General features: G+C 48.6%; 1 protein-coding gene across 3 annotated transcripts in view; it reads left to right on the top strand.

The window, feature by feature from the left end:
• pot1 (protection of telomeres 1) overlaps positions 1–22,577 on the top strand; it is a 127,417-nt gene that overhangs the window by 47,490 nt on the left and 57,350 nt on the right. For all 3 annotated transcript variants that reach the window (XM_033037642.1, XM_033037644.1, XM_033037643.1), the window contains exon 7: positions 4,772–4,886. In XM_033037642.1, coding sequence (XP_032893533.1) covers positions 4,772–4,886 — 115 coding nt within the window. The remainder of the gene's footprint in view (positions 1–4,771; positions 4,887–22,577) is intronic.

The following is a 22,577-nucleotide window of genomic DNA, read 5'->3' as shown; positions in this document are numbered from 1 at the left end:
AATTACAGAATATAGTTCTCTGTATCGCAGTGCAGCAGTGAACTACATGATCTAAAACAAATCCTGATGGAAGACTCTTGGTGTGAGTAGTTTACTGTTTCACTCTCACTTGCACTGTTTTGGCACCATTTCCTGATTTAATTTCAGCTTTGCTGAATCTGCCAAATGTTGCTTCGTCTTTTATCGAGCGTTTAAACTAAAATGTTCTGTTGCCTGCAGTGGGAGATTGCAACATGTTTTACTGTGCATTTAATGAATGCTGAACCCAATCGATAATCCCATCAACTGCTCTTTTCGACCCATCCAATAACTGTATTGCGACCAAGGTGATACACTCACAAACGATGTTTGAAAGCAGGGATTGGCTTTTCACGAGCATTGTTTATTACGAGTGGGTGAGACAGACTGGAATACCAAGCTCATCTTTCGAGATACAGAGCGGAAACAGGACCTTTCGGCCCACCGGGTCCGCGCCGACCAGCGATCAGCTGTACGGTAGTTCTATTCTACACCCAAAGGACAATTTACAGAAGCCAGTTTTAATTTAGTTTGGCGATACAGCGCGGAAACAGGCCCTTCGGCCCACCCAATCCCACCTACCTGTGATCCCTGCACGTACGCTAGGGACAATTTACATTGATACGATTACACCAACTCAATTAACCTACAAACCCGCTCGTCTTTGGAGTGTGGGAGGAAACCGAAGATCCTGGAGAAAACCCGTGAAGGTCAGAGGGAGAATGTACAAACTCCGTACAGCCAGCACCGGTAGTCAGGATCGAACCTGGGTCTCTGGCGCTGTAAGACAGCAACTCTACCGCTGCACCACCGTGCCACCCCAATTAACCTACAAACCCGCTCGTCTTTCAGTGTTTGCAGGTTACCTCCATCAATTGGTCCTAATGTGTCGAGAGAGTGGGTGAGAAAATAGGATTACATAGAACTATGCAAATGGGTGATCGATGATCAGTGTGGACTCAGTGGGCTGAAAGGCAGGTCAAAGTGGGAGGAAACTGGAGGTGAGCACGGTGGCGCAGAGCCAGAGACCCGGGTTCGATCCAGACTGAGGGGGCTGTCAGTACAGAGTTTGTACGCTCTTTCAGTGACCAGGTGGGTTTTCTCCGGTTGCTCTGGCTTCCTCCCTCACTCCAAAGACGAGCAGGTTTGTTGGTTAATTTGGCTTCAGTTAAAAAAAAGTAAGCTGTCCCTAGTGTGAGTAGGATGGTGCTAGTGTACGGAGTCATTGGTCGGCACGGACTCAGTGGGCCGAAGGGCCAGTTTCGGCGCTGTATCTCTAAACTAAACTAAAAGACGAAACGCCTGGAGAAAACCCACGAGGTCACAGGGAGAGCGTCCCTTACTCCATGTCCCAAACCCTTAGTCAGGTTCGAACCCGGGTCTCTGGCGCTGTAAGGTATCGCTGCGCCACTGTGCCACCCGTGTCGCCCGAACAGATTTACTGCCTGAACCAAAGAAACCAAATGAGCCAAGGATCATCAAAGCAACACACAGATTGAACCTCGGCTCCTGTAGAAAAACATATAGATAACTCAAGCAAACCATCCTTTGCAGCTAAATCAATAGAGTAAATTTGTAACAATTACAGGTCACCATAAATAGATAAATAACATTCCTGTGCACCACATAAAGGCTCCTGGAAGCCTAGAGCGGAGCTGCCAACAGATGGATAAGTCCGAGCTCTGTGATTTTTCTTCAGTCAGGGACAAGTTATTTCTCCATCCCATTATCTTTATTTCACGTTCTAACTTCAGAACCATTTCTGTGTTTCGGTTTGTAAGCTGGGGTCACCAAAGCTAATCCTTCAGTCAGTGCAGAGAAAAAATGATTTCTATTGCACTGCCAAGCTTATCCCTTTCAAAGGTGGTGTTCTCTACTGGTGTGGATAGCACGGCTTTTTACTGAAGCTCTTGCAAAGCGCGATTTAGTAAAAAAAGTATTGAAGCAACAGTAGAGTTGCTGCCTTTCAGCACCAGCGACCCAGGTTCGATCCCGACTACGTGTGCTTGTCTGTACGGAGTTTGCACGTTCTCCCCGTGACTAGTGCACTAGTTCTACCCTACAGACCCTACAGACCAAGGTCAATTTACAGAAGCTAATCCATCTACAAACCTGCACGTCTTTGGGATGTGGGAGGAAACCGGAGCATGCGGGTCATGGAGAACGTACAAACTCTGTACAGACAGCACCCGTAGTCAGGATCAATCACGGGTCTCTGGCGCAGTAAGGCTGTAACTCTACCGCTGCGCCACTGTGCCACCCCTTGGAACTTGCCATCTGAGCACGTGTCTGAAGCTTGGGTGATGTACTAGTGTTCGGATGATCAACCAAAGCCTTGGCAATGATTTCTGTATAATTGGAGAAAACAGTGGGCGCTGGGCTTTGGAAACTAATTGCTAATAACACAAACTTGTAAGTTATTTTCAAAACACCTGTCGGCTCGTAATCCATTTTGCTTGTGGCCAAAGCAGGTGGTTAAATCTTTTACGTCATAATAATCTAACAGTTGGTAGGTGGTCGGTGAGCTGATCTATTAAAAGCTTCAATTTTCACTTTTAATGAGCACAAATGATGTTACCTCAGGCAAGTGTCATTATAGTGGATATTTAATACATCCTTAATGCCATTTCAAACATTGTTGGTGTCAGGAAAAGCTGTGGCAAGGACACTCATTTATACAGTGCAGACAATGAGATTTGATTTGAACTAGATACTGGCAACTCTTTTTGTAGTTTAAAGATACAGCGCTGAAACGGACCCTTCATCCCACTGAGTCCGCGCCGACCAGCAATCTCCGCACACTAACACTATCCCGCACACACTAGGGACAATTTACAATTTTACCAAGCCAATAAGCTTACAAACCTGAAGGTACACAAAATTGCTGGGGAAACTCCTGACCTGCACCTCAAGAGTACCTACCTGAACTCCCGGTGGCTCAGCACTTCAACTCCCCCTCCCATTCCCAATCCGACCTCTCTGTCCTGGGTCTCCTCCATTGCCAGAGTGAGCAACAGCGGAAATTGGAGGAACAGCACCTCATATTCCGTCTGGGGACCTTGCGTCCCTATGGCATTAACATTGAATTCTCCCAATTTTGCTAGCCCTTGCTGTCTCCTCCCCTTCCTTAACCCTCTAGCTGTCTCCTCCCACCCTCCCATCCGCCCGCCCTCGGGCTCCTCCTCCTCCCCTTTTCCTTCTTCTTCCACCCGCCATCAGTCTGAAGAAGGGTTTCGGCCCGAAACGTCGCCTATTTCCTTCGCTCCATAGATGCTGCTGCACCCGCTGAGTTTCCCCAGCAATTTTGTGTACCTTCGATATTCCAGCATCTGCAGTTCCCTTTTGAACAGCTTACAAACCTGTACGTCTTTGGAGTGTGGGAGGAAACGAGAGATCCCGGATTAAACCCACGCAGGCCACGGGGAGAACGTACAAACTCCGTACAGACAAGCACCAGTAGTCAGGGTCGAACCCGGGTCTCTGCCGCTGTAAAGGGCCTGTCCCACTTGGGCTTCATGCAGATGGTGCGCAAAGATTTTGTACATCCCAAAATCCTGGGGCGTCGCGTGTCACTGCCTACGTCGCCACGCACCATGTGCACGTAATGTGCACCATTCGCGCATCACGTGCGCGTCACGACACGTAAGTTATGTCGCGTAAATGACGCGCAGATGACGCCCAAGTGCGACAGGCCCTTAAGGCAGCAACTCTACTGCTGCGCCACCTACAGTTAAAGAAAACAAATCTTGGATTGAAAAATGTACGTTTTGAAATTGCCCCAAATCGCTTGACAGTCATGGTGAGACTTTGAAGAGTCTTTTCGACTTTAGAGATACAGCGTAGAAATTAGCCCTTTGGCCCACCGAGTCCGCACCGACCAGCGATCACCCCGTACACTAGCAGTATCCTACACACGTTTAATAATGGGCTTTGTCTAACTCGGTCTGAAGAAGGGTCTCGACCCGAAACGTCACCCATTCCTTCTATCCAGAGATGCTGCCTGTCCCGCTGAGTTACTCTGGCATTTTGTTTCTATGTCAGTCTGGACTAAAGTGCATTTATTCTTGTCTCTTGTTTTCCTGCTTGTGGGTATTGTGGAGTTGGACGTGTGTTCTCTTAGAGTCTTACAGTGTGGAAACAGGCCCTTCGGCCCAACTTGCCCATGCCGACCAACATGTCCCATCTACACTAGTCCCACCTGTCTGTGTTTGCTCCACATCCCTCCAAACCTATCCTATCCATGTACCTGTCCAAGTGTTTTTTTTTTTAAACTTGTAATAGTAACTGCCTCAACTACCTCCTCTGGCAGCTCGTTCCATATTCCTATCACCCTTTGTGTGGAAAAAAATGTAGCTCCTATTTAAAAAAATTAATAAATAAAAAGTCCCTATTAAATCTTTCACTCCTCACCAATGATCACCCCCTACACGAGCACTGTCTGTATGGAGTTTGTATGGTCTCCATGTGACCGCGTGGGTTTTCTCCGGGTGCTCCGGTTTCCCACCACTTTCCAAGGACGTGCAGGTTTGTAGGTTAATTGGCTGCTGTAAATTGTCCCTTGTGTGTAGGGTAGCGCTGGCGTACGGGTGATCGCTGGTCGACGTGGACTCGGTGGGCCGTATTCATGCTGCATCTCTAAACTAAAACTTTGTAGTCACATTTGTAACCCAGCTGGACTGAATGATTCGAGATTGCAGGAGAATGCGTTAATTTTGTGACTGGCGTTCGTTATTTTTGTGCTCTCTTTATCTAGGTCGTCATGCAGGATTATACATACGTGCCGCTCAATATGATCAAAGATGGAGTCACTGTCAACGTATACGGTGTGGTGAAATTCTTTAAGCAGCCTTATCGCAGCAAAGGAACAGGTACATAAGAACGTGTGACTTGCATGACGTCAACATAAGTAGAACTGTGCCATGGCAAATGGGCAGGGTGTGATATGACACAATGTGAATTCGCTAAAGGTTAATTATAGAACAGTATTGTATCAGCAGAATAGTCAGATGTGTATTTGCATCTTGATCAGTACGGATGTCGGGGGTTATGGGGAGAAGGCAGGAGAATGCGGTTGAGAGGGAAAGATAGATCTGCCATGATTAAATGGCGGAGTAGACACGATGGGCCGAATGGCCTAATTCTGCTCCTAGATTTATGAATTTCCTTTCCATTGTTTCACCTTTGGATATTTTGGACCTTGGTTGTAGTTCTTTGCTCATTTTGTTTCTACTGCTATTTCTAATGAGGCAATGCGTGTAGGAAGGAACTGCAGATGCCGGTTTACACCGAAGACGGGCACAAAAAGCTGGAGTAACTCAGCGGGTCATGCACCACCTCTGGAGAAAAGGAAAGGGGGACGCTTTGGGTCGAGACCCTTCTTGACCTATTCCTTCTCTCCAGAGATACTGCCTGACCCGTTGAGTTACTCCAGCATTTTGTGTCCTGATTCTTCCAGCATTTTGTTTCAAGAAAAGAAACCAAATCTTTTTTTTTTCTTTGGGTTTTCACTCATCTTCTTGGTTGAACAATTTCAGACTCGTAGAATCCAATTTGTCTGCTTCCTGTAATAAAACCCCTCGGATATGTGACCCCTGGTAGCAGTTCGAGCCCTTCTCTCTCCTCAAAGATGCATCTTCTGTACACCTGCAGACCCGCAAGGTCAGGAACAGCTTCTTCCCAACAACCATTAGGCTATTAAACACTACAATCACCAACTAAACTTTGAACTACAAACTATCTCAGTTGCACTTCAGGCTTTCCCTCTCTCTCCATCCCTCCCTCTTCCCAGTTCTCCAACCGGCCTTGCTGTCTCCGACTACATTTTATCTCTGTTTGCTTTGGTGCTGCCTTCTCCCAACTAACAATGATCTATTCTACATTTTCCTTGAACTCCATTCCCTTTGCCCCGTTTTCACACCTTACACTTCCTTTTCTATGCATCTCCTTCCCCCCCGACGTCAGTGTGAAGAAGGGTCTCGACCCGAAACGTCACCCATTCCTTCTCTCCAGCGATGCTGCCTGTCCCGCTGGCCTGACTTAATAAGGTATAAGTGTGTGTAGGATAGTGTAAGTGAGCGGGGATCGCTGGCCTGCGCGGACTCAGGCCTGTTTCCATGCTGTATCTCTAAACTAAAATACGAAACTACAGGCTGGCTAGGATCATGTACGAGATTGGCTTTTTTTTTTAAAGCTTACCCTTTCGACCGCCCACGTTGACTTTGAAAGGTTTCAGAATTTCTCATTGTAGCGACATCGCGCGAGGGAGGTGGGCGGAGGTGTCCACAGCTGCTGCGCTGTGGCGTGTGTGCTTCTGATTGAGCTTGGCATGACCCCAGGGGGCAGTCTCCGTGGCAAAGTCAGTCCTCATTACCTCTGCACTTCCACAGCAAACCTGACTGCCTGCCCTTTGCTGTTGAGTTCACTGCCGAGCAGAGAGGCAACAAGAGCGGTAACATCGATTGGATTGCCGCAGCAGCTTGAGCCTGCTGGTAATTATACCGTCAAGCTCACTGCTGCTGCTGGGGTGGCTTCCTAACACTCCTTTCTGGACCCTCAGCAAAGACGACTAGCTGCTTAAAATCCTCGCTTACTAAATTAAAACTATTGCTGGCGAAGATGCCAGGCGAAGCTTGGCCCGTTTTGCGTATTGTAAAAGAACACAGAACAGGAACAGGCCCCGTCGGCCCTCATTGTTGACGCCCAACAAGATCCAAAGCTAAAATCTCCCCCCATCTGCACGTGGTCCCTATCCCTCTATGTGCCTCTAAAAGTTTCTTAAATGCCACTTTTTTCTGCATCCACCAAGTCCTGCCAGCACGTTCCAGGCAGAGGGTCTCGACCCGAAACGTCACCCATTCCTCCACTCCAGAGATGTTGCCTGTCCCGCTGAGTTACTCCAGCATTTTTGTGTCTCGTTCCATTGCTGCACGTCACTTATTTATTTCTTCCGTGCTGGAATTTGCAAGTGAGTTTTCTTTTCTCCCCAGCTGAGCATGGCCTAATGTTGCCCAATGTCACGCAGTCAGCTACCCAGCAGCCGAGAGGTTAACTCTCGGTCACCAGGCATTGTGGTCGGCCAATCAGCCAATCAAGTCTACTCCGCCATTCAATCATGGCTGATCTATCTCTACCTCCTAACCCCATTCTCCTGCCTTCTCCCCATAACCCCTGACACACCCGTACCAATCAAGAATCTATCTATCTCTGCCTTAAAAATACCCGTTGATTTGGCCTCCACAGCCTTCTGTGGCAATGAATACCACAGGTTCACCACCCTCTGATTACAGAAATTCCTCCTCATCCCCTGAAAGGAATGTCCTTTAATTCTGAGGCTGCGACCTCTGGTCCTAGACTCTCCCAAGCGTGTGAGGTGGTGGTGGAGACTGCAGGATGCGGCGCCGAGGATGCATTGGTGCTTCGGCAGAACTGTCGCAGTATTTTCTCGCTGTCCCACGCATCTGGAGCCAGCGGGTGGTGCCTTACAGCGCCGCCACCAGATGCATGAGACAGCGAGGAAGGGTTGTGCCCGTTCAGCCGAAGCACTAAGCATCCTCAGCGCCGCATCCCGTGGTTTGACCTAAATTATTCTAATCTTTGTCACAGGCCATAATTAGAGAGCGGCTCTGCATTTTAAAAAGCATCCATTAAACCCGGGCTGTGGGTCAAGTTGGCGGAGCGAGCTTGCAGCTGAGGCAGTGTTCGTTTCAAATGCCAGGTGTCAGATTAGAGTGTAAGCACTGTGCCTTTCCCGCCTTGCGCGGTAATCTTTGTTCCCCGGGGGCTGTTGCACTGGAGTGTCGTCAATGAGGTGACTCGCTCTGCAGGGGATCAAAGCCGAAAGTGCCGGAAACATTCAGCTTGTTGGGCAGCATCTGCGGAAAGAGGGACGATTAACGTTTCGGACCCGGTGCCCATCCTCAGCAAAAACTGGGCCGATTAAGGCTCCCGAGTCTGAAACATTGCGATCGGGGGGTGGGGGTGGGGGGGGGGGGCACGGTGGCGAGATTGGGTAGAGACGCCGCCTCACTGCGCCAGAGGCCCGGGTTCGATCCCGACTACGGATGCCGTCTGAACGGAGTTTGTACCTTCTCCCTGTGACCGCGTGGGTTTTCTCCAGGTACTCTGGTTTCCTCCCACACTCCAAAGACGTACAGGTTTGCAGGTTAATTGCCTTCGGTTAATTGTAAATTGTCTCTCGTGTGTGTAGGATAGCGTTAGTGTACGGGGATCGCTGGTCGGTGCGAACTCAGTGGGGCGTAGGGCTTGTTGCCGCGGTGTATCTCTAAAGCCTAAAAGTCTGAATCTCACAGATTTCCCCAGACTCTAGATGTGCTTAGTACATTTTCAATGCTTTGTGCCTGAACATTGAGTTCTCTGGAGTGGAACAGCATTTCTTGACTGCTGTGTGCTCCTGTGCACTTGAAGCGAGTTCAAAGTCAAAACATTGAAACAAAGAAATGCAGATACCGGTTAACGCATGAAAGGACACAAAGTGCTGGAGTAACTCAGCGGGTCAGGCAGCGCCTCTGGAGAACAAGGAGAAGTGGGGACCATTCTTCAGGCTGATAGGTGACATTTTGGGTTGAGAGCCTTCTTCAAATTCTGAGTCTTAAACAAAACTACAGAGTCTGAAGAAGGGTCCCGACCCGAAATGTCGCCTATCCATGATCTCCAGAAATGCTGCCTGACTCGCTGAGCTACTCCAGCACTTTGTGTCCTTTTGGTTTCCATGTCAGTTGTATTCTAGGCGGTACCATCCCTCTTGGGGGTGTCTTGGGAAAGAAATGAAACACAATAGTTTTCAGGAGATGCCATCATTGAGTAGCATTGGATGGCCACGTCTTCATAGAGTGAACCAGACTTGCGACCAAGGTCGACATACTTGCCTTTTATGTGATGGATAATGTGGGGAGTGGACAAATTATTGTTTATTGGTGGCACAGCGGTAGAATTGCCACCTTGCAGCGCCACAGACCCAAGTTTGTTCGCTGGTCGGCGCGGACTCGGTGGGCCGAAGATCCTGTTTCCGCGCTGGATCTCTTAATTATAATCAAACCACAAAGTACTTGTGCTATAACTCCAGGATAAGCGCTCGACAAAGAAAACCAAGAACTAAAGCTTACTTATTATCCTCACGTGGAGACTGGACAAGTCGCAAGTTTCTCTTAAACCAAAGTCTTCCTACCTGTTGAGAGATCACTCTCTTTCAAGAGAGAGTTAGATTTAGCTCTTTGGGCTAATGGAATAGGATGATCAGCCATGATCATATTGAATGGCAGTGCTGGCTCGAAGGGTCGAATGGCCTCCTCCTGCACCTATTTTCTATGTTTGTCCATCACTGTTTATCGTCTCTGAACTGATGTGAATCATTTGATTAAAGTCAGCAACACTGACTAGTTTATTGTTCAGCTTAACGTGTGTACACTATGTCACCATGTTAGTATGCTCAATGCCCAATTAAATGTACTCGTGCGTAGGAAGGAACTGCAGATGCTGGTTTAAACCGAAGATAGACACAAAAAGCTGGAGTAACCCAGCTGGTCAGGCAGCATCCCTGGAGAAAAGGAGTAGGTGAAGTTTCGGGTCGAGACCCTACATCCTTGTAGACCCGGAAACGTCACCCATTCCTTTTCTCCAGAGATGCTGCCTGTCCCATTGAGTTACTCCAGCTTTTTGTGTCTATCTTCGGACTACACTGAGAGCAGTGTTGAAGAGGTACTGAGCAAGGCCCCCACCTTCCCGCAGCCTCACACTGCAAGACACACACAGTGAATGGACACGAGCGTTGAGCAGCACGGTGGCGCAGTTGTAGAGTCGCTGCCTGACGGCACCAAAGACCCGGGTTCGATCCTGACTACGGGTGCTGTCTGTACTGTACCTTCTCCTTGTGACCGCGTGGGTTTTCTCCGGGTGCTCAAATTTCCACCAACACTCCAAAGACGTACAGGTTTTTTTTGGTTAATTGGCTGAGGTAAAAATTGTCCCTTGTGTGTAGGTAGGTGTGTAGTGTGTACGGGGTGCTTGCGCGGGCTCGGAGGACTGAAGAGCCTGTTTCCGCGCGCTGCATTCGCTGAAGTCCAAAGCTCGGAGCAGTGACGTTGCCCCTCAGCGTGACTTCAAACACGCAATGTGCCTGCCTCGCGCTGCGTAAAAGCCTCGTATAAAATCAATGTATGACCATCAGCAACGACTCATTCGGGCGGCAAAAAGACGAGCTGCAAAGCGAATGACTTCCACTTGCAAGCACCTGACAGCAGACATTAACAGCTCAGTCGCGAGCTGTTCACCAGCTGTCTTATGTCTTTAGCTGACAAGTGCTTTCTCAAATGGGGAGACAAATCAGTCAAAAGTAGTGTGGGATGGCATTGAATTCTCCAAGTGTAGATATGTCAAAATCCCCTCATCTACTCTTCCCCCTCTCTCTCTCTCAACTGTCATGATCGTAAGAATTCTCTGCCACAGAAGGCAGTGGAGGCCAATTCACTGGATGTATTCAGGAGAGAGTTAGATACAGGGATATCAGGGGATATGGGGAGAAGGCAGGAACGGGGTACTGATTCTGGATGATCAGCCGTGATCATATTGAATGGTGGTGCTGGCTCGAAGGGCCGAATGGCCTACTCCTGCACTTCCTATGTTTCCATAAGGAATAGGAGTAGAATTTGTCCATTCAGCCTATCAAGCCTACTCCGCTATTCAATCATGGCTGATCTATCTCTCCCTGCTAACCCTATTCTCTTGCCTTCTCCCCATAGCCTCTGACACCTGTTCTAATCAAGAATGTACAGACTGGGCCCCAACTTTTAGTTTATTTTAGAGATACAGCGCTTTGGCCCACCTAGTCCACGTCGACCAGCGATCCCCGCACACTAACACTTTCCTACACACACCAGGGACAATTTACAATTTTACCGAGACCAATTAGCCTACAAACCTGTATGCCTTTGGAGTGCGCTTTACAGAGCCAGAGGCCCGGGTTCAATCTGACTTCTTGTTGCGAATGAAACATAAACCAAAGGAGTAGTTAGATCTCAAGCCGGGTGTTGAGCAGCCGGGTTGTTGTGTCTGCGTCAATGTCTGCCAGGCCCTGAGCTCCATTTGGTGGGTGATAGAGCGGGCACCCAGAGGTGACATGGTTGGCTGTCTGTTGTTCTACTATGGGTGCTTGTCTGTACGGAGTTTGTACGTTCTCCCTGTGACCACGTGGGTTTTTCCCGAGATCTCTGGCTTCCTCCCACACTCCAAAGACGTACAGGTTTGTAGGTTAATTGGCTTGGTATAATTGTACATTGTCCATAGTGTGTGTAGGATAGTGTTAATGTGCGGGGATCGCTGGCTGGAATCGGTGGGCCGAAGGGCCTGTTTCCACGCTGTATCTCTAAAGGGCCTGTCCCACTTTCACGACCTAATTCACAACCTTTTTTACTCGTGGACATTTTTCATCAGGCTAGAAAAAAACGCCCCGACCTACTTGATGCCACGAGTACCTACGACTAGCATCATGGCCTGCTACGACCTACCTACAACCCCCTACAACCTCGTGACGACCATGCTGCGAGTATGAGTCAAGGGCAGAGGTCGTGAAAGTGGGACAGGCCCATAAACTAAACTAAAGGGTCCTGACCTGAAAGGGCATCCCGAGAGTAGACAAAAGTGCTGGAGAAACTCAGCGGGTGCAGCAGCATCTATGGAGTTAAGGAAATAGGCAACGTTTCTGGCCGAAACCCTTCTTCAGATGACCCTTCAGGTCATCCCGAGATGCTGCCTGACCCGCTGGGTTACTCCAGCTCTTTGTGCCTTCTCGTCTGCCTTCCCAGTGCAGCCCAGAGTGAAAGCTGCATTGCCTGAGATGCTGTCTGTTGGATGAGAGGTTTAATGAAAGACCCTGCTAATTTGGAAGAGAGCAGAACCTCTCCACCAGTAAAACCCACCAGTAAAACAGATTGTCAGGTCATTTTATGTAATTGCTGTTCGTTTCCACACACCAACAGGTTCTTAATTAGCTGTGAAGTATTCTGGGATGTCCGGATAGGTTATGGAAGATGCATGTATGAATCAAAACCCTTTTGTCTATTATTCTTATTCAAAGCAGACTGCATATTGTGCAAGTGTCTTTCAATCCACATTTGTTCAACTGACCAGCTCCTCCGATAATCGCAAACACTAACTCCTCCTCCCATTCCCACACTGACCGTTCTGTCCTGGGCCTCCTCCACTGTCAGAGTGAGGCCAAACGCAAATTGGAGGAGCAGCACCTCATATTTTGCTTGGGCTGCTTACAACCCTGCGGTATCAATTTTGATTTCTCTAACTTCAAGTAACCCTTGTGTTCCCTCTCTCCCCATCCCTCCCCACCCTAGTTCTCCGACTCATTTCGCTGTCCTCCTGGTTAGATTTTACTGTTTGTATGCCTCCTGGTCACCTTCCCCCTCAGCTAACAATGGACACATTTCCATATCATCGTCTGCTTTGATCTGACATTTTCACACCTTGCCCTTCCATATCTCCCTCACCCCTGACTCTCAGTCTGAAGAAGGGTCTTGACCCAAAACGTCACCCATTCTTTCTCTCCAGTGATGCTCACAAGTGATAGGAGCAGAGTTGGGCCCTTCGGCCCATCAAGTCTACGTGACGCTGCCTGACCCGCTGAGTTACTCTAGCATTTTGCGTCCATCCATCCTCCTGCAAGAAGTTCAGTAATTGTCACCGTTCCGACAGTTTAGTGGATTGCCCGTTTACAATTCACTGCCAGCAGTTAAACTGTTCAATCTGAATCATCGCTTGGAAAGATGGCTGGGCGGTAGTTGTAATAATGGAGTAGGGAGAGTTGATTGCTCCACAGTTTAATTGGCTGGCAGGTTCACTCGATGTAACCCTGTGGAGCCATTTGAATCAAATGACAGCTGGTGTTAAAAAACCTGCCTCCTGCCGCTCGTATTTCATAATACTCTGCTCAAGGGAACGTCGGGCAAGAAATTGGATTGACTGGTGCTTGTTTTTTGTGCGTGATATATATATATATATATATATATATATATATATATATATATATATACGCGCAAGATGCACATAAAAGCAACCGGACTTGGGTTAGATAGTCCTGAGGGAAATCATACCCTTCGGGAACATTGGTCCAAACACTTATGGGCACTGTCCATATCGAACCGTTTCACAAGCTGCCATTGACAAGACGACACAACTAATCATCCCCCATATTGAAGGAAGGATGTACGGCCACTGGCTGCGGTCAGAATACTGTAGTTCAAGTTCAAGTGAGTTTATTGTCATGTGTCCCTGTATAGGACAATGAAATTCTTGCTTTGCTTCAGCACACACAACATAGTAGGCATTTACTACAAAACAGATAAGTGAGTCCATATACCATAATATAAATATATACACACATGAATAAATAAACTGATGAAGTCCAAATAACAGAAAATGGGTTATTAATAATCAGTTTTGTCCGAGCCAGGTTTAATAGCCTGATGGCTGTGGGGAAGTAGCTATTCCTGAACCTGGTTGTTGCAGTCTTCAGGCTCCTGTACCTTCTACCTGAAGGTAGCAGGGAGATGAGTGTGTGGCCAGGATGGTGTGGGTCTTTGATGATACTGCCAGCCTTTTTGAGGCAGCGAGAAGTTGAGAAGCTCGTTCCCAGGATGAGGGGTTTGACTTGTCATGAAAGGCTAAAAGAGTTAGATTTACCGCCTTTGGTATTTAGAGGGATGAAGGAACATATTGCGACGTTTCCACTTGTAAGAGAGCCTCGCTGGTTCAACAGGTGCTTTATTTGCCACTCGTGCAACAGCCCAGTGAAATTCTTTTTGCATGCATCGCACTTGCGGCCGCCGCCATTTTGGGCGCCATTATTCAGAGTCCAAAGTTCGGTCGGCCCGCGCGGTTCGATGTACCGGAGCAGTTCCCGTGAACCGAGGTCCCTCTCCTCCCCACACCCCCCGGCCGTCTTTGTGTCCCCGGGGCCACCTCCTGCAGCCGACCTTGAAGGCGCTGGAGGCGTTACCCTGGTTCACCCTCCCACCGGCCCTTGCTCCTCGCATCCAACGTCTCCATCTACCTCCCGGTTACGCTGTCCAACGGGCCTTCTGGCGGGTTCCCAGTCTTGTCGTCTGACGAGCATTTGGGTGTGCCCCGCCTGGCCTTGAACCTTACACGATATGAGACAATCATTTAGAACTGAGATGTGTACGAGGTGGACAAAAGTGCTGGAGAAACTCAGCGGGTGCGGCAGCATCTATGGAGCGAAGGAAAAAGGCAACGTTTCGGGCCGAAACCCTTCTTCAGACTGTTGTGTATGAATTCCTTCAAAAGATGTTGAATCTGAAGTTCTCTGAGTATGCAACAGAAACAGGCCCTTCGGCCCACTGTGTCATACTGTCCATAGACACAAAGTTCTGGAGGTAACACAGCGGGACAAGCAGCATCTCTGGAGAGAATGAATGGGTGGCGTTTCGGTTTGAGACCCTTCTTCATACATACTGGCCATTTGGTACTACTTTAACTAATTCCCTAGGTCTATATTGGGTGCATTTCCGGGACCGCTGGGAACAACGGGGGGGGTGGAATACATCCTCAATAAGGATGGGGATATAGTTGTTTAGTAGTTTATTTTCTCTGTGGATTGTCACCTTGTCGTGGTGGAGAAGTTTGTGTGGACCTGAGATCCTGAGAGCGATGCCATCTGGAGCTATGTTCCTGGTAGGGCCACCCATGGCGGTAAGGCCGAGGAGGAGGTCTCCGACAAAGAGCAATCCAACCGAGACCTCAACAGTGGAACAGGCGGGGGATGATGGCTGACCTTAGTGGAGCGTCACAACGGCTGGGAAGGCGGATGAAGGCTGCAGCAGAAAAGGGTCTCCGGTCGTCTTGGACTCCATGCCACTGGATCCTGACCCAGATCTGTCAAGGACCGTGGGGTGGCTGTCTGTGCACCAGTCTCACCACGTTAAACAAAGTCACGCACAGGCGTCCTCCAACCTCAGAGACATCCATGGTCAGCCATGACCGAAGGGGGCCTAAGAAGTTTATTTAGTATATATTTGTTTGACTTGTATTATGGTGGTGGGTTTTGTTTTGACTTATTCTGTACTGTGAATATCATTGTAAATCATTGATTAAATTATGTTTGGTTAAAAAAATATATAAGAAGGGATTAAACTCAGATTAGCAAGGAACGCGATGCTTGACGCCATGAGGTAAAGTGCTCCTAATTTTGCCCGCACAGTGGTGTGCGGAATATTAGAAGCTCGCTGTGCAAGCAATTGCCGACTCGTCTCATTTAACACCATTGAGGGGAAATAGGCTGAAAGCTCCACAGATACCTCTCTCTGCAACAGCCTTGCGCAGCCACCAGGATCCATGCCTCATTATACTCTATATAGCTCAAGCACAGTCAACCTATTGTCCCATCAATTATAAACCTCACTGCACATAAATTAAAAGGCATCTGGAGATTTATTTCGCTCTAAATTGTGTGTAGCTGGAGAGAGGGAGAGGGGAAAAAAAAGGTTTCCTTGTTAATGACTTTATTTTTGAAACTGTTACTTTTGGTGGATTACTGAGGCGGTTATGAGTCAAACGCATCATCCTAGGACCACAGAGCTCCACAAATGCTGGGGCGTGTGGGAAGGAACTGCTGGTTTAAACTGAGGACAGACACAAAAAGCTGGAGTAACTCAGCGGGTTAGGAAGCACATCTGGAGATAAAGGATGGTGACATTTCGGGTCAGGATCCATCTTCAGGCTCTGTCTAACACATGATTTAGGATTGCCGTCCAAAGAAGGGTCCCGACCGGAAATGTCACCCATCCTTTTTCTCCAGAGATGCTGCCGGACCCTGCTGAGTTACTCCAGGCACTTTCTGCCTTATTGTATGGTGGATCAGGTACGAAGAGCTGGAGACACACGCGTTTCTCTTTCATTCAGTCGACTGTTTACTTCCATTCAGCATCTCTGCAGGAAAGGAATAGGTGACGTTTCGGGTCGAGACCCTTCTTCAGAGCCGCTTCCCGTTTTAAAATTGTGTTCCTACCCAAGGTCCTATCCTCCTCAGCCCTATCCCTGCCTCCAGGAGGCCCCCTCAGTGTCACTGTGCACCACACTCTTCCCAATGGGCTGCACGGTGGCGCAGCAGTAGAGTAGCTGCCTTACAGCGCCAGGGACCCAGGTTCGATCCTGACTACGGGTGCTGTCTGTATGGAGTTTGTACGCTCTCGCCGTGACCTGTGTAGGTTTTCTCCGGATGCTCCGGTTTCCTCCCACACTCCAAGGACGTGCAAGGTAATTGGCTTTGGTAAAATTGTAGACTGTCTCTAGTGTGTAGGATAGTGTTAGTGTACGGGATGATCGGGGGTCAGTGGGGACTCGGTGGGCTGAAGGACCTGTTTCTGCACTGTATCTCTAAAGACACTGCCTCATTAATCAGGAGGATTGAACTGTACAATTTTGGCAGCTGTCAACCAAGAAGTCGACAGGGATGGTATTTGGCACCAACTGTAGAAGCAAAATTCAGAAATTACACTTTGTCATCTTGACTCGTGTAGTATTTATTGCTGAATTAAATCAAAACGTTGACTCCAGTGGTGACCAGTCCGTGTTATATTCACGAGGAGGGAGATGGGACTTCACCAATCATAAATGATTACTTTGGCAAAAAGAACGTTCTCCCTGTGACCTCGTGGGTTTTCTCCGGGATCTCCGGTTTCCTCCCGCATCGCAAAGCCGTACAGATTTACAGGCTAATCGGCCCTCTGTAAACTGGCCCGAGTGTGCAAGGAGTGGATGAGAAAGTGGGGTAACATAGAACTCGTGCAAATGGGCGATTGATGGTCAACGTAGTCACGCTGGGCACGTGTTTGGGATGTGGGAGGAAACCGGAGCACCAAGAAGAAACCCACGCGGTAACATAGAGAACGTGCAAACTCCATGCAGACAGCACCCAAGGCCAGGATCGAACCAGGGACTCAATGGGTTGTGAGGCAGCAGCTCTAACCTGGCCGTTTCGAATAGGCAACTGATAATACGCCACAAGCTGATGAAGTGAATCACGATTCTTGTAGAGTCCTTCACTAAAGGCTCCCGGCAGAATTACTGGACCGAGGAGTTGGTATCTGGATGGCAGTTTTTTTTTTTTTAAGGTGGACGCAAAAAGCTGGAGTAACTCAGCGGGACAGGCAGCATCTCTGGAGAAGGAATGGGTGGTTAGGTCGAGACTCTTCCTCAGACTGAGAGTCTGGAGAGGGAAACGAGATATGGAATGGTGATGTATGAAAACGAGAGATCAAAGAGGACGAAAATCAAGGAAAATGTTGACTAGAACATTGTAAGCTAAAGGAAGGTGACAACGAGGCATACAATGGAAAATTTAATCAGGAGGACAGTCAGACTGGTCAGAGAACTAGGTTGCAGGAGGGATGGAGAGAGAGGGAAAAGCAAGGGTTACTTGAAGTTAGAGAAGTTAATATTCATACCGCTGCCCAAGCTAAATATGAGGTGCTGTTCCTCCAATTTGCGTTGGGTTTTGTTTAAATACATTACATATGAAATATGTTCTTTGTTTCTGTTTGTGTTTCGTTATTGAAGCAGTAAAGAAAGCAGCAACTCAGAAATGCTGATGTTGGATAATGAGTGTAAACTGGATTCAATAATGACTTTTGACTTCAAATGGCTTTCTGTGTGCCAGTATGAAAAAATACTGTGGTAATTAAAAGAAAATCCATTACCTTATTGAACGGCATGAATATTTGAACGTGTTATGACCTGCTGTCGTTCCCTTCAGCGAGGACCTAGTTGAAATATCGTGGAAGAAGGAACTGCAGGTGCTGGTTTAAACCGAAGATGGACACAAAATGCTGGAGTAACTCAGCGGGATAGCCAGTATCTCTGGAGAGAAGGAATGGGCGACGTTTTCGGGTCGAGACCCTTCTTCAGACTCGGTGGAAATTTCAAAAGGAAATGTGAAGTGGCTGCATCCGGTGGGCGGCGCGACTCTCGTCAGCAGCCGCCTCTGCAGTCCGTCTGCGTTTTTTATTATTTTATGTCTATGTTTTTATGTAGTTTTTGTTATTTTTGTTGGGGTATGTGTGTGGGGTGGTGGGGGTGGTGTGGGGGGGGGGGGTGGGGGTAACTTTTAAATCTCTCCCTGAACGGGAGACCCGACCTTTTCTTTGTCGGGTCTCCGTTGTCGTTGGGGCTGCAACGAGGAGCGGCCTCCAACAGGAAGACCGGGGGCTCTGGTGCCGACTACTCACCTCACCGTCGCGGAGCTGGCCGAGTCCAGAGCGGGTGGAGCTGTGGTGGACGCTGCTGCGGCCCGACCTCTGGAGATTCGGTGGCTGCAACTGCGGGTTTGGTGGACGGCACCGGGAGCCCGCGGGTCCCTGGAGGGAGACCGCTTTTCGGGGCTCCCGCAACGGCGACTTCTCCCGCCCGAGTTGCGGGGTTGAAGAGCTCCTGGAGCGGGGCCTTACAGCATCACCCCGCGCGGCTTGGAATGGCCGCGGGAGTTTGCGAGCGCACGCCGGGGGCTCTAACACCAAGACCCGGTGTGTGACCTTGCATCACCCGGCGTGGCTTTAATGGCCACGGGACAATTCGCCATCGCCTGCCGGGGGCTTTGACTTTGACTCTGACATCGGGGGGGAGAGTGCAGTGGAGAGATAAGTTTTTTTGGCCTTCCATCACAGCGATGTGATGGATGTTTATGTAAATTATGTTGTGTCTTGGGTCTATTTGTTTGTAATGTATGGCTGCAGAAACGGCATTTCGTTTGGACCTCAAGGGGTCCAAATGACAATAAATTGAATTGTATTGTATTGTATTGTATTGTTGTATGGGGACACGAGGGACGGCAGACGCTGGAATCTTGAGCCGGGGTCTCGCCTTTGTTCTCGGCGGTCCACCTCGCTCGCGGACCCTCCTCGCTCTCGGCGGCACGGTTCCCGGCGACACTGGTGGCCCGGGATCGGGTTCGGAGTCCACGGTGAGCGAGCCGGGCCTACAAGTAGAAGAGTGCAACAATTGGGGTGCGAGAACAGCGGACTTCACTCGGGCAGCGTCCAAACGCACCGCTCTGCCCCCCGGCGCCATCTTGCGCTCTTCACGTTTAAAGTTCTTAAAACGCCAGAGTCTTATCCCGGCCTTAAAGGCCTGACTGTGGAAATAGATCGGTGTGGCCTGGCCTGGCAATGCTGTCAGTGGCTTACAATAGACAATAGGTGCAGAAGTAGGCCATTCGGCCTTTCGAGCCAGCACCGCCATCCAATGTGATCATGGCTGATCATCCCCAATCAGTACCCCGTTCCTGCGCTCCCCCCATATTCCCTGACTCCGCTATTTATAAGAGCCTCCTTGCATGCCACTGTAGGCCGCTTCCAATTGATCTCCGAGGGTTCACAAATTATAGGAGTAGAATTGGGCCGTTCAGCCCATCGAGTCTACTCTGCCATTCAATCATGGCTGATCTTAATGGATTCGGCAGTCTAGATGCAGGAAAAATGTTCCCCATGTTGGGGGAGTCCAGAACCAGGAGTCACAGTTTAAGAATAAGGGGTAGGCCATTTAGGACTGAGATGAGGAAAAACTTTTTGAATCTGCGGAATTCTTTGCCACACAGACAGTGGAGGCCAATTCACTGGATGTTTTCATGAGAGAGTTAGATATAGCTCTCAGGGCTAACGTAATCAAGGGATATGGGGGGAAAAGCAGGAACGGGGTACTGATTTTGGATGATCAGCCATGATCATATTGAATGGCGGTGCTGACTCGAAGGGCCCAATGGCCTCTTCCTGCACCTATTTTCTAAGTTTCTAACTCTGCCTTAATGTCATTAATTTTCCTGCCTTCTCCCCGCAACCTATGACACAATCGAGAACTTGTCTATCTCTGCCTTAAAAATATCTACAGACTTGGCCTCCACAGCCCTCTGTGGCAATGAGTTCCACAGATTAACTGCCCTCTGACTAAAGAGGGTTCCTATAGCGGAGGCCGATCCACGCGCTCCCACGGCTGCAGCATAGCCTCCGGCGGCCAACACCCCCCCTCCCCCCTCCCCCGCCACCTCGACCCGCGTCCTTGTCATTGAAAGTGGGCACTGTTTTGAGAGATACGGGCCAAACGCGGGCAGGTGGGACTAGTGTAGATGGGGGCATGTTGGCCGGCGTGGGCAAGTTGGGCCGAAGGGCCTGTTTTCACGTGGTATGACTATGTTTATAGTGTAGTGCGTGACCTTCCTTCACCGCTTGCATTTTCTACGATCAGATACTGTGATTGTGATCCATTACAACACCCTCTCGTGGGATCCTGTGAACGAAAAGTTCATGTTATTGGAGCAGAATTAGGCCACTCGGCCCATCAAGTCTCCTCCGCCATCCAACTACTGCACCGATTTTTCTATGTTTCTATCTCTCCCTACTAACCCCGTTCTCCGCCATTTCCCCATAACCCCCTGACACCAGTACTGATCAAGAACCCATTAATATCCATTGATTTGGCCGTCTGTAACAATGAATTCCACAGATTCACCACCTGACTGAAGAAATTGCTCCTCATCTCCTTTCCATTAATTGTCCTAAAAAAAATAGGCCCCTCCATCTTCCCACTCCACTGATTTTGCCGATAAATGGCCTTTCGATCAGCTGAGTAGTTCAGAATCAATAGCGGCAGAAATAGGCTCTTTAAATGTGAACTGTAGGTCGATTTTAAATAATTTCTCTTTAGGCATGCCCTCATTTCAACCATTGCCTTCCGACTAATTCTCAGCATGGAATTGGACTCCCTTTCCTTGGCCTTCACTACAAGATGGGAGACATCTTGTGGCCATTTGCTGGTCCCTGGTGTGAGCACACCTCATAAGGAATAGGAGTAGAATTAGGCCATTCGGCCCATCAAGTCCATTCCGCCATTCAATCATGGGCTGATATATTTCTCCCTCCTAACCCCATTCTCCTGCCTTCTCCCCAGAACCACTGTCACCTGTACTAATCAAGAAGCTATCTATCTCCGCCTTAAAAATATCCACTGACTTGGCCTCCACAGCCTTCTGTTGCAAAGAATTCCACAGATTCACCACCCTGTGACTAAAGACCCTCTGACACACCTGGGGTATTGTCAGCAGGTTTGTTGACCCCATTTAGCTCATCTTGAGTTTAGTTTATTGTCACATGTGCCGAGGTATAGTGAAAAGCTATTTGTTGTGTGCTAACCGGTCAGTGGAAAGACAACACATGATTACAATCGAGCCGTCTACTGTGTACAGATACAGGATAAAGGGAATAACGTTTAGTGCAAGGTAAAATCCAGTAAAGTTTATCCAATTAAGGATAGTCTGAGGATCTCCAATGAGATAAATGGTCGTTCAGGACCGCTCTCTAGTTGGTGAGAGGACAGTTCAGTTGCCTGATAACAGCTGGGAAGAAACTGTCCCTGAATCTGGAGGTGTGCGTATTCACACATATGAAGCTTGCCTGATGGGAGAAGAGGGAGACGAGGGAGTGACCGGGGTGAGACTCGTCCTTGATTAAGGTGGCCTTGCTGTGGCAGCGTGAAGTGTAAATTGAGTCGATGGGAGGGGGTGGGGGGGGAGGTTGGTTTGCGTGATGGTCTGAGTCCACAACCCTCTACAAGAAGGAACTGCAGATGCTGGTTTACACCGAAGATAGATACAAAATGCTGGAGCAACTCAGCGGGTCAGGCAGCATCTCTGGAGCAAAGGGAATAAGCGACGTTTCGGGTCGAGACCCTTCATCAGTCTATCCCTTTCCTCCAGAGATACTGCCTGACCCGCTGAGTTACCCCAGCATTTTGTGCCTGTCTTCTCTGCAATTAGGGACTCATTTGCTGCTGCCTCTCTCAGATCCTGGTACTGTGGCCCATGTGGGCAATGTGACATGTTAGAAGCTGCCTGCGAGCATAATTGCAACATCGTTGGACAGCAGCAAGGCAAATGATCGCTTTCACCTGACTTTAGATTTTACTGGTAGGCTATTACCCGTTAAATGAGAACATGACACCCAACTGATTAATGCCCGCAGTATCAAATGGCTATTTGATTTGCAAATTGCTGAGGGGGCTAATGGTGAAAGTGCTAATGTATTAATAAAAAAAGAATTATTTATTTCTCAGGGGCAGTGCGTAATGAAACACAGTGGTGCTCCTGCTACTGAGAGTGTCTCTATAGTATCATTCACTGGGCAAATTATATGTCGTCTTGAGATTACCTTGCCTTGTTTCCAAGGAGATTGCTCCTATGTTCACTCACTTCGTGGTACGCCCGTGAAAAAACAAAAACCCATTGAAGTGCCTGGTCGTTCTGCACCTGGAGAATATTTTTCTGTGTTAAATGCTTTTTTTCTTTCTTTTTTTTTTCTTTTCCCCGACTATTTAGGATCTTTGCACTTAACAGATAATCAATCTTTCCGTCTGACTCACTCTTCTGAGGCTGGGTATTATTTTCTCTGAGAGTTCTAGCCTTTGGTTGTTTCGGGTTGCCGTTGGATTAACAGTGTGGGTGAGCTTTGCTCTGCATTTCAATCAGTTGTGCAGAA

Source organism: Amblyraja radiata, chromosome 19 (genome assembly GCF_010909765.2).
Source record: "Amblyraja radiata isolate CabotCenter1 chromosome 19, sAmbRad1.1.pri, whole genome shotgun sequence".
NCBI classification, from domain to species: Eukaryota; Metazoa; Chordata; class Chondrichthyes; order Rajiformes; family Rajidae; genus Amblyraja; species Amblyraja radiata.
Note: the sequence above shows the minus strand (reverse complement) of the source record. Positions and strands in the feature narration are given on the sequence as shown.